General features: G+C 38.5%; 1 protein-coding gene across 3 annotated transcripts in view; it reads right to left on the bottom strand.

The window, feature by feature from the left end:
- Positions 1–13,187, bottom strand: part of FYB1 (FYN binding protein 1) — a 164,313-nt gene that overhangs the window by 44,112 nt on the left and 107,014 nt on the right. For all 3 annotated transcript variants that reach the window (XM_043887611.1, XM_043887613.1, XM_043887612.1), the window contains one exon: positions 2,469–2,625. In XM_043887611.1, coding sequence (XP_043743546.1) covers positions 2,469–2,625 — 157 coding nt within the window. The remainder of the gene's footprint in view (positions 1–2,468; positions 2,626–13,187) is intronic.

The following is a 13,187-nucleotide window of genomic DNA, read 5'->3' as shown; positions in this document are numbered from 1 at the left end:
CTGGTCTCTTTGAAATTCTTTCTTCCTTCTACAGCATTGTATTCCTCACCTTATCACGGTGGATTCTAGGGGGCAGGTTTACAGAAAAGAGTTAACATAGCAGGCCTGAAGCTGCTATTTTAAAAAGAATCTTCTACCAAGATAGTCTGTTGGCTTATATCTGGGAACTCAGCTTCTAAAGCATTCCTTGCACTGATAGGAAAAGTTGCCTAATGATAAGAGTGCTTTGCTGTGCCTAGACTGTATAAACAACACGACTTATGGGGAACACCTGCTTTACTTCTGGAAGTCTGGTATTTTGGTAGTTGCTAGGCTGGCTCAGAGATTAAAGCGTCTGCCTGCGTCTGCCTGCAACGCGGGAGACCTGGCTTCGATCCCTGGGTCGGGAAGATCCCCTGGAGAAGGAAACAGCAACCTACTCCAGTATTCTTGCCTGGAGAATCCCATGGACGGGGGAGCCTGGTGGGCTACAGTCCATGGGGTCGCAAAGAGTCGGACACGACTGAGCGACTTCACTTTCAGGCAGAAGGTGCCTAGGTGGCAGCTTTCAATAGAAGGATGACTCTAATAGGCTTCCCTGGGAAGCAATACCACACATCTATTGCATTTTTGTAGCTAGAGAAAGAAGCAGTTTTACTCCTGTCCACTGCCAAGTTTAGAAGAAGAGTATGACTAGGGTAAATCTTAGCCACGAATACTCCTGTATGCTAAGTCTTGTGTGTCCTTGTGGTTGATCACCAAACCTAGGACTGGTCTTGGGGACTCTCAAACAACAGGAATAGTGATAAACCCTCCTCCATGATTTCTTCAGTCAAAGAATTACCAATCTTTTTGCCTTATAAATTATCAGGAATTCATACTCAAGGTATTTACTGAAATTTCTCACTAGAATTACACAGGATCCAGAAGCCTAATTAAAGCCAGCTGCTGGGATAGGGTCATATAATAAGCCTCAAAAGTACTGAGATCAAAATCTAATGGATTAAATTCTTCAGAGTAGGATAAAGACACAGGATTTAATACATGTGAAAAGAAACTCATTTATACAGAAATCAAGTTTATATAAGAGCACATATTAGTTATTTTAATTAAGTTAATATTTATTTGACACTCATACGTTAGTAAGCAAATAGCTCATATTCTCCTTTGGTAGCTGGTTGTCATAAACTAGGATTCATAAACTCAAATGCGTGGAAGGGCGTGTGGTTAACATAAATGTAAAATGCCGGTTTTATGCAAGATAGTAAACTGCTCTAATATCTCCTAGTCAGTTGGAGTTCTGCTTTTAACCAATAGCGCCCCCTAACCCCCCGTCAAAGCCTAATAAAGTGAAACGTAGCACTGGCTACCCATGACAAGTATGTTTTCAACTCCTGCTCTAAATTGTAATTATCAGCATTGAAGGAAAGCTGTCAATCAGACATGATATTAATTGAGTCTATCCTAAGGATTATGGATATTAAGTACTTTAGATGTAGTGAACATCAATCTGGTAGGAGATTGAAGTAAAGGAAAAACAACTGTAGCTAAATATTTTTGGCATATTTGTGGTAAAGGATAATCATGCAAAACAATTTTTTAGAAGAAGAAATAGAAGATCTACTCTGACTTGCAAACAGAGTCTATGCTTGCCATTGTCTATTTCTCTTTAAAACAATATTTCATTCTATCCGAGTCTTCTGCTTGCTTTTTTCTCAACCAGTTCTCTGGTAAATCACGGATAAAGAGCCTGTGCATAACAACCTACACAGTTCTGACATTTCTAAAAAGTACCATCTAAGAAAAGTGAGAGTGGGCTTGAATAAGTTTCCTATTTTTTTAATACACAGTCAGAAATCTGATTACTCAGAGAAAACCTCCATTTTTTTTTTTTTTTTACTTATAGGAGGTTATTTAGCAGAGTGGTTAAAAGTATACAGTGGACTCAGACTGCTACTGACAGTCTTCTATTGAGAGTTACTTAACCTTTGTAAAGTTCCATTTACTTATCTGTGAAATGACAAAAACACTATCCACTCAATGAAGTCATAAGGATTATATACGTAAAGTGCCTAGCACATTACAGGCAGCCAATAAAATATGGTGGTGGTGATGATAGTGGTGGTGATATTGGTAATGATGGTGGTGATGCAGTGATGCTAATGGTGGTGGTGGTAGAAATGATGATGAAGGTTAACGAGATGGTGGTTGTGTTGATCTGAAGAATGTTTCAGAACTTCTAAAAAGGCTCTAGAAATTTTCCTCAAATGAATTCTTAAGGAAAAACCATTGCCAAAACAGATAAATAAGAATTGCTAAAGGCTATGGAGGTGTGAGAGCAGCTTGCTAAGCCATCTCTTCTCCCTGCTCACTGACCACTTTTGTGTTTCCCCCAGAGTCACATGGAACCCTCAGCACTCAGCCAAGCATAGTCTGAAAATTCCTGACAAGAGATTGACAAAGTAATGGCAAAATAATCTTTTGCTTACTTGAGGTCTAAGGGAGGTTTAATGTTTCTGGGAGGTAGACTTGGGGCTGGCAATTGTGTTGGGTGAGACGCTGGCAATGGTGGTTGGCTGGCTGGATGGGATGGTGGAGGTGGTGGTAGGGCAGTTGTTGAGAAAGCCATTGGTCCTTTGTTGGTACCTAAGAAGCAAAACAAAAAACACTGTGAATTAAGACAAATCTTCATCATGCAAGAACTGACCATTCCAAGTATACAGAAATGAGGATTTTAAACATAATAATGAAGGAAATGCATTGTAGGTTGAATATGCTTCAAAGAATTCAATACTCTCAGTATCATGGGACATAGATTTTTAAATGTTCCATTTCTCCCCACCCCCCACCACCCAGTTTACGGATGTATAATTGACAAAATTTTAAGATATTTAAACTGTATAATGTGATGATTTGATGCACATATATCAAAGGTTTCACATATGTGAAAGGTTTCTTCCCACCAAGTTAATTAATATATCTATCACTTTACATATCTGTCTTTTTGGGAAGAGTGGCAAGAATACTTAAGTTCTACTCTTTTAACAAATTTCAATTATACAATATAGTGTTATCAACTGTAGTCATCATGTTCTGTTTTAGATCCTCAGACTTTATACATCTTATAAATGAAAGTTTCTACCTTTGACCAAACACCTCTCCTTTCCCCCGCAAACTCAGCCCCTGGCAACCACTTTTCTACTACTTAAATATTATACAAAAAGTTTCCTAATTCCTTTTAGATATTTTTGCCTCTCTTATTAGAAATACTACCCTCTCAGAAGCCTGGCTACAGTCCATGGGGTTGCAAAGAGTCAGACATGACTGAGCAACTTCACTTCACTTCACTCTCTTCTCACTATCATAGTCCTCTTAGAGTTTTAAAAATTGTCCAGTCCCTACACCCCTGACTTGCGACATTCCTTGACAGGAGAAAATCTCACAGGATTAGCTCATGTTTTCTATTGCCAGCCATTTTTTGGGGGGTTGAGGTAGGAATAATTAGTTCCCTTATAAATCTGATAAATGAAAATTTCTGATTACACTTATATATTAGAAATATTTTTGTCTTTTTGTCATAAAGTTAAAGTTTTCTGATATTTAAGGCTAGATACTTTTTCTTGAATTCAATTAGCAAATTTTTTCATGGATAATTTGTCTCTAGAGTTACATTTAGGAAGCCCTTCCCTACCCTGAGAACACATAATTATTAACCTTATATTTTCTCCTATTTCTCATTGGATTCATTTTTTTACCTTTAACTTTTAAAAATTATTAGTAATTTATTTTGGAATTAGATGTGAAATCAGGATCTATTTTTATGGGTTTATTATTGTTCTTAAATCATTTACCAATGTCCCAGGACCATTTGTCTAATAAGGTATTATTACTTACTTCTTCTTTCATAAAACAAATATTAAAAATCCTAGTGAATGAGACAGATGGAAATGCAGCTTGTTATTTTAATTTATAAATAATATGGTTTGATAGAATCATAAGTGACTTGAAAGCTTTACACAAAGAGAGTAAGCCACTGTGAATGGATATTAATAAACCATTGGTGGTTTAGTCACTAAGTCGAGTCTGATTCTTGCAACCCCATGGACTATAGCCTGACAGGCTCCTCTGCCCATGGGATTTCCAAGGAAAGAATACTGCAGTGAGTAGCCATTTCCTTCTCCAGGGTATCTTCCTAACTCAGGGATCGAACTTGGGTCTCTTGCACTGCAAGCAGATTCTTTACCGACTGAGCTACCAGGGAAGCCCAAAGAGAAGAAAAATTATTTATTAGTCATTTGTGACATCTTTTCACAGGATATGTTTTGACAAGTGGGAGACTCCACCACGTGAGTGATCTAAGGCCTGAAGGTGAGAAATCATAGACATGATTTGGGGAATGCTGAACTGGGTAGACTAGAACCCAATCTACCCTGAACTCCGTAGCTACAGGTTTGCCTTTACACAGGATTAGGAGGCTTTCTGATGGGGCCGCTGGGGCGACCCCCTGCTCTTCTTCTTGCCGGGCATCTACTCCCCCTTCCCTGGTTATATTAACTTGAGCTGTTCAGAAAGTGGTGTGATTGCCTGGACTTGTAACTCCAAGGGGTCCTCAGGGAACTATGACAGCTGTCTCACCACCACCCCAGAAGGCGTGCCTGAGGGCGCAGTCAAACCAGAGGAAAGGAGAGCTGGGAGATGGAGAAGAATTGGATGGGTTGTTTTTTCAAATTACTTTTGGAAAATGGTTAGAGATAATCTGACAGGCTAAATGAGAAACTAAACTATAAGTGTCTTGTTCTTCTTTAAGCTTGAGGGAACACACGCTAAAGTACTCCTATGTTACACTAGTATTTAGCAATAGGATATTTTGCTTTGCAAAATCTATGGTCACTTTCAAATACTACTGGGAATATATTTGCATGCATACAAAATAATACTAAGGAAAAGCATCTTAGATTTTCAGGGAGGCAAAAAACAGGTAGACTGGCCTTACTGTAATAGGATTGGCTCTAAAATCTTAATGTAAACTTCAAAAATTGTGCCAAAATATAATTAATAATATTGGAATTCTCAAAAGCAAAAATCTAGACTGATGTGATGGAAGAAAAGAATGAATATTGAATTATAATAAAGCAAATAAAGAAGAAATGGAAACAATAAATCTATAGGAAATTTCTGAGATTAATTATAACATTAATAAATCATTTTTTGCCTAGGAACCATTTTAGGTGTTTTGCATATGGAATTTTTTTTAACTTATTTAACACTTCTTCAGGTACTTGTTATCTAGTTTCCATTTGATAAGTAAGAAAACTACCCAACTTCAGAGAGTCAGTAAGCAACAGAGGTGGAATTCAAACTTAGCCAGAATAGAAAACTTAGTTGCTATCTTCTGATGTTTGTGCCCTTTCTGCTATGTTCTGTCCATGCTCTTAAAGTCATTAGATGGAAATTATTGATAAGTTCAAATGGACATACTAACACATTTTCATAAGTCCAGCTTTTCTAATTGGTTCTTTGCCTCTTAGGGAAATATTGAACAACTGTTTTCAGCTTTATTAGGGCAATATTAACTCTGCAGACTATGAAATAATCTATAAAAGCGTTCAAATAAAGTGGTGTTTTGGATATATGTTTCAGAATTTGACAATCAGATAGCAGGAAAGTAGACATCCAGGAGTTAGTGGAAAATGGGCCCCCAAAGATGGATGACTGATACAGGTTGACAGGGAAAAAAATGTCTGATGATTTGGAATTGAGGAATTTGAAATAAAATCATGAAAAGATCTAAAATATATGAAGTAAAACAAAGGGAAAGAACAAGTTTAGAATTTAGTTGGTATCAAGAATTAGAAATGTAAAAGTTGAGAGTTAACAACCAAAACTCTGATCAATCCATCTATTTATCTATATATTTGGGTCTTATCCCTCAAGTCTCAGGGATATCAATATTGCCTAGGTAGTCTGTGGCTTTACAAGAATTGAAAAGACCATTTGGAATTTCTTCCTCAGAGAAATGTGCAAGAATATGGGCCTCATAGTAGCAGACAGAGCAAGACTACTGGACAGTACAGGATAGCTCAGTTGCAGTGAGCTAAGCAGGTAAATTTATATCCTACTGCCCACTCTCATTCCAAGTCAGATTCAGGAATTATGTTCCTGGGCCTTTTAATAGGAGCTTAAGGCTTAAGGTCTTAAGTATGTTTTCACCCTGCTTATTTAACTTATATGCAGAGTACATCATGAGAAATGCTGGGCTGCAGGAAGCACAAGCTGGAATCAAGATTGCTGGGAGAAATATCCATGACCTCAGATATGCAGAGGACACCACCCTTATGGTAGAAAGTGAAGAAGAACTAAAGAGCCTCTTGATGAAAGTGAAAGAGGAGAGTGGAAAAAGTTGGCTTAAAGCTCAACATTCAGAAAACTAAGATCATGGCATCCGGTCCCATCACTTCATGGCAAAAATAGATGGGGAAACAGTGGAAACAGTGACAGACTTTATTTTCTTGGGCTCCAAAATCACTGCAGATGGTGACTGCAGCCATGAAATTAAAAGACGCTTGCTCCTTGGAAGGAAAGTTATGATGAACATAGATGGCATATTAAAAAGCAAAGACATTACTTTGCCAGCAAAGATCCGTCTGGTCAAAGCTATGGTTTTTCCAGTAGTCATGTATGGATGTGAGAGTTAGATTATAAAGCAAGCTGAGCGCCAAAGAACTGATGCTTTTGAACTGTGGTGTTGGAGAAGACTCTTGAGAGTCCCTTGGACTGCAAGGAGATCCAACCAGTCCATCCTAAAGGAAATACCATCCTGAATATTCATTGGAAGAACTGATGCGGAAGCTGAAACTCCAATACTTTGGCCACCTGATGCGAAGAACTGACTTATTTGAAAAGACCCTGATGTTGGGAAAGATTGAAGATGGGAGGAGAAGGGGATGACAGAGGATGAGATGGTTGGATGGCATCACCGGCTCAATGGACATGAGTTTGAGTAAGCTGTGGGAGTTGGTGATGGACAGGGAGGCCTGGCATGCTGCAGTCCATGTGGTCGCAAAGAGTCGGACACGACTGAGCGACTGCATTGAACTGAACTAAAGCTTCAAGTAGATGCTGGCCATTTTGCTAAAAAGCTGAATGGGAGTTTGACTGACACCTAGTTGTAACACTTGAACTTCCACAAGAGATGTAATAAATTTGATAATAAAATTCTTAACCATAATTTTAAAGTATGACTAATAGCAAAAACAAAAGAGAACTGACTGTACTTACAGTAGGGAGCAGTTCGTACCAGTTACAAAAAAATGGGAAGAGTTGTGAAAGAAGGGGAGAGAAATTGCAAAACTGTCTAGAACATGAAAACAGCTCTCGAGAATCTGGGAAGTTAACAACCTCTGATTTGAATTTTTCATTCTCTTTAATTTTGGGAGCTTAGTAGAGGCCTTACACAAGTCATGTGCTCTGACACATGGGTGGAACACTGGGACCATTCTACTAGGAGGAAATGCCTGGCAGGGGCCTCCATGAGTCTGCAAGCAGTGCCCACGGATTATCTGCCTGAACCTTAAGGGTGGTCCCAGGTTCACTGAAACACCAGCTACTCAAAGTGGTGACATTATGTCAGGATCTAAAACTATAAATGGAAAAGCAGAATTGAGGGGGGAGGGAAGAAAGACTGAGAAGGGGGGGAGATAATTAATGAAGAAACTTTGACAGTGGTAGTATACTTATATAATAGAAAATGGAAATTGTATTATTTCACAAACTTTGTACTTGAGATTTTTTTTTTTTTAATAAATACTGGTTCCTGGTATTGTGACAATACTCTTGTAATGTAAAGATCTATGAGGACTCAGGAAATCTACCCCTTAGATTCTGACATTGATGACTTTGATTAAAAAGGTGCTTGTAACCTTTAAGGTCCACGAGGTCTAAGGAGTATCTTGAGTTGTGGTCTGGATTTCCTTTTCAATCCATGGATTCCTTAAGAAAACCAAAGATACTATGAGGACTTCCCTGGTGGTCCAGTGGCTAAGACACCACACTCCCAATGCAGGGGGCCTGGGCTTGATCCCTGATTAGGGAACTAGATCCCGTATGCCACAACTAAGAGTTCGCATGCCACAACCGAAAGGTCAAAGATCACATGTGCTGCAACTAAGCCCCAGTACAGCCAAATAAATAAAATAAATATTAAAACATCCTGAAAAACAATGTATCATATCATCCCTAATTGCCATAAAACCTTGACTGTAGACTTAATTTCTAATTATGATTTTGTTGGGATGTCTTAGAATTGAGTCAGATGTTAGAAAACTGATTTTACCACCAGCTTTACACCAAACAGTCCTTTGTCTTCAGTAAATCATTTAATTTCTGTGTGATTTAGTTTTTCTAACTGTCAAATGGGAGTGGTATGACCCCAAATACTTCATAAAGGTTTAAAGATTAGATGAGCTGATATGTATCGAAAGCATCTTGAAAAGTCTGAAGCATAGTATAAACATAAAAGATGATCACATAAGGATGAGGGATGCGACAAATAAAAATCATTACTGAGCTATCCTGACTTGAGTTATTCTGAAATAATATTTTGAATTTTTATAAGGTCTTCAGTTATTTATTGGGGAATTATTATGTGCCTGCCCAAGAATTGATGCTTTTGAACTGTAGTGCTGGAGACAACTCTTGAGAGTCCCTTGGACTGCAAGGAGATCCAACCAGTCCATCCTAAGGGAGATCAGTCCTGGGTGTTCATTGGAAGGACTGATGTTGAAGCTGAAACTCCAATACTTTGGCCACCTGATGCAAAGAGCTGACTCATTTGAAAAGACCCTGATGCTGGGAAGATTGAAGGTGGGAGGAGAAGGTGAGAGGATGAGATGGTTGGATGGCATCACTGACTTGATGGACATGGGTTTGGGTGGACTCCGGTAGTTGGTGATGGACAGGGAGGCCTGGCGTGCTGTCCCAGGGAGGCCTTGGGTTCGCAAAGAGTCGGACACGACTGAGCGACTGAACTGACCTGAACTGCTCCAAGATTTAGCCATTGAACTGGCAATGTGGAATATAAACTTTTATCTTCTCTACACCTGCGTAGGTCGACTATGGCTATTGTTCATCCAAATGGGACAAAAAGCTCTAGCAATTGTCTGGTATTTCCTGAGTCTGGGCTGATAAACTCTGCACTAAGAACAATCTAAGTGTATATTTGATGGAATCACTAGCAATGGTCTGCCCATGTACAGTCATTTACACCTAACTAAATACAGGCTCCTTCAGAATCTGGTCTCACTGAGACCTTATCACGTTTCCCATAATAGTTGTTTAAAAGCTCCCCACATTCCCGGACCCTCTCACTCCATCCTCAATTCACCACGGATACTTTACCTTTTATTTTACCAAGACCATGGAGAACACTCTACTTGACCATCCCCATTTACCTTTTGTTCTAACTTAAAACCTCCTTACATCTTGCTACCCTTATTTCCTTTGCCTCTGATTATCTGGAAAAATGTCATTCTTACCAATACTAACTGCCATTCTTGGTTCATGACATGCCTGCTTTCTTATAGACCCTGCTCCATTAATCAATAACTCCTTCACTTTCATCAAGTAAGAAACAATTATTAAGCACTTACTCTCTGCTCTGGATTGTGTTTAAGCCTTTACGATGCACTTCCCATCTTAAACGTGGTTTGATCTCCTGCACGCTAAAGAAACACAACAATATCTTTCCTTCTTTGTCCCTCACTCTAGTTAACAGCTGCTGTTTCTCATTCCCTTCATAGCCACACTTCTTGAAACACACGTCTTATATTTGCCACTTCTATATCTTTATTGTGCTTCAGTGGCTTCATGGCCGAGGGAAGAATGAAAAGTTCTGGAATAGAGAGTCTTGAGTTTGAATTCAGACTTCACCACTCATATTCATTTAATTGTTTATTACTCAGTTTTGGGCCATGAGTAAGCTGCTTGACATCCCCAAGTCTTTATTTTCTCATCTGTGAAATGGTCATATACACCCACCTTGCAGAAGCATCTGAACATTATAGTTCTTAATAAACATTCCTATTCTTAGTTATCACTTAGTCTGGCTACATCATTGATACATGGCAGTCATCCCATCTCAACTGTAAAAACCCAAACCTTTTCCACGAACAAATTATCCATACTTTTGGTTCAGTTAGGATATCTTAGAATGGACTAAGAATCAGGAAGCTTAACTCCTTATCCAGCCCTTCAGGTAACGAACAAACAAACATTGCTTTTACTTCCTTGATTCCTGTGTGTGTCTGTGCTCAGTCATGTCTGACTCTTTGTGATGCCATGGATGATAGCCTGCCAGGCTCCTCTGTCCATGGAATTTTCCAGGCAAGAATCCTGGAGTGGGTTGCCATTTCCTTCTCAATTCTTGATTTCTGAACAACACCAGAAGCAAGTTTTCAGCATGGGAAGTGGAATGGTTTGATAGAAAGAATACTTGTGCTGGAGTCATTCAGATCTAGGTTTGACTCCCAATCCCAACTTGTAGTAGCTGTAGGACACTGGATAATGTGTTTTGCTTTTCTGGGTTTTATATTCCCTCCATGTTAAAATGACACTACTGCTTCCTAACATGCAGGATGGCCGTGAGAATTAGAAATAGTATGTACCTACTATTTCTATCCAACACAGTGGGTGTTTTGCTTAAGAAGTATCCTAGCACCTAGAACCATTTTTTTTTTTTTTCTACACGGGACAGGCTCTTATTAAACCTCTAAGGGCACATTTATGTCTCTATGTGTAGAGAGACTAGGATAATCAAACTTACTATGTATGCTTTTTTTTTCTTTTAATTTTTGTTGAAACGTAGTTGATTTCTAATATTGTGTTAGTTTCAGGTATAGCTTAGTATGATTTCTTTAAAAAGTTTTCTTGGGACTTCCTTGGCAGTGCAGTGGTTAAGACTCTGAGCTCCCAATGCAGGGGGCGTGGGTTCAATCCTTGGTAGGGAAACTAAGATCTACATGCATGTGTGCTCAGTCGTTTCACCCGTGTCCAGGACCATAACTTGCCAAGCTCCTCTGTCCATAGGATTCTCCAGGTGAGAATACTGGAGTGGGTTGCCATGCCCTCCCCCAGGGAATCTTCCTGACCCAGGGATCAGACCCTTGTCTCCAGTGTCTGCTACAGATTCTTTACTGCCGAACCACCGGGGAAGCCCAAAGACCTACATGGTAAGGCCACACACACAAAAAGTTTTCTAAACTTCCACTTGTGCCTGAAACAACATGCTATGCTGCACTTGTGGCCATTTTGCTACAAGCAAGCTTCTGACAAGCCACCTGTTTTTTTGAAGTGTCGTGTGGCTGCCCTGCTTATCCTCTGGCTTGACACCATGCAGCCGAGTGCTGCTGGGAGAACTCTCATCTGTATACAGAGCACTCACACATGGTTTCTTATGCTAATTTTATGTTTTTTAAAGTTCCCATAAATTACTTTGTCACTTTTTAATTTAATCTCTTCCTAGTTAAATAGTAAACCGAGGGTGGGTCTGCACTGTCGCCATCTGTGTTTGCCCCACAACACTTTACATCTATCATACATAGCAGAGTATTTCATGTCTTACTGGTTTGGACTTTCTTTTTCCCTCTCTTTTCCCTTTAGGGAAAAAAAAAACAAAACTAGTTTAAAATAGTTTATTGTGAGATAAATATATGCACAGTAAAACACTTAAGGAAAGATAAGAGGGAATACTGAAAAGAAAAATCTCACATTCTATATCCCATCTCCCATTTCCCAAAGACAACTGTTACCAGTCTCATATGTGTCTTTCAAGAAATATTCCATGCATTTTATCACATAAATTGGACCTTAGTACAGTATTCTGCACTTTGCTCTTATAACAAATTTTTTTAGAAGATTTCTTTTTACTGGCACAAAGAGGGCAATGAAATTTTCATAACTGTGGCATTCTCCATTGCATAGATTTAGCATAATTTATTTGACTCATAATTGATGGAAATTTTGATTAATTTTTTAAAAATTATTTTATCAAGTAAGAAACATATTGGTTTAAAGAGTACACTTCAGGGACTTTCCTGACGGCCCTGTGGTTAAGACTACCCCCTCCCAAGGCAGGGGGCACAGGTTCAATCCCTGGTTGGGGAACTAATGTCTGTGTGGTGCAGACCCAAAAAAAAAAAAAAGTACAATTCAGTGGAATCAGTATGTTTGTATTAGTGCAATCATCACCCTAATCTAATTTTAGGATGCATGAATCACCACAAAAGTAAAGCTGACCTATTATTTATCTCACCCCATCCTCTCCCCCTTACTCCTGCCTTAGGCAACCACTAATTTACTTTTGGTCTCAGTGGATTTGTTTATTCTGCGTTCTTCAGATTAATAGAATCATACAATATGTGGCCTCTTGTGACTGCTTTTTTCTCTTAGTTGTTTTTGAGGTTCAATCATGTTGCAGATATCAGGACTTCATTCTTTCTATGGCTGGTTTATATCCCACTGTATGGATACCACATCTACTTATCTATTTTTCAGTTGATGGACTTTTGAGTTGTTTTCATTTTTTAGCTGTTACAAATAATGTTGGTGTGAACATTTGTGTACAAGTCTTTGTGTGGACATATGTTTTCATTTCTTTTTACGATTAATATATGCCCAGCATAAAATTGCTTAGTAACTGTATGTTTACTATTGGGAACTTTAGTTTGTTTTGTATTTGATATCTTTGGATTACTAGACAAGTACAATTATAAAATTATTCTGTACTTGTATGTTTGATCACAAGTCTAAATATATCTGTAGGGTAAATTCTTAGAAAGTGGGATTCGTGGATCAAAAAATAGAACATTAAAACATTTTGGTAAACAGTGCCACTTGGTAAGAGTTTATCAATTCATGTGTCTTCTAACACAAGAGGACTACACCTGTTTTACCGTAACCTCACTAACAGTGAGGTATTATCACACTGTTTTGGTCTTAATTCTGATATATAAAAAAATGCTATGACATTTTAACTTGCATTTCAATGTTTGCAAGTGATGTTAAGGATCTTTTCATATGGTTATAAGACATTTTGTGTGTATGTGTGTTTCCTTAATATAGTATGTTAGTGATACAGCACCCTATTTAATTAAATTGCTGAAAAAAGAATTTATCTCTTCTATGATTGACAGTTGATCTAATACGTTGCTGTT

This window comes from Cervus elaphus, chromosome 25, assembly GCF_910594005.1.
Source record: "Cervus elaphus chromosome 25, mCerEla1.1, whole genome shotgun sequence".
Lineage (NCBI taxonomy): Eukaryota > Metazoa > Chordata > Mammalia > Artiodactyla > Cervidae > Cervus > Cervus elaphus.
The sequence above is the reverse complement of the archived record's forward strand: the minus strand, read 5'-3'. Positions and strand labels throughout refer to the sequence as shown.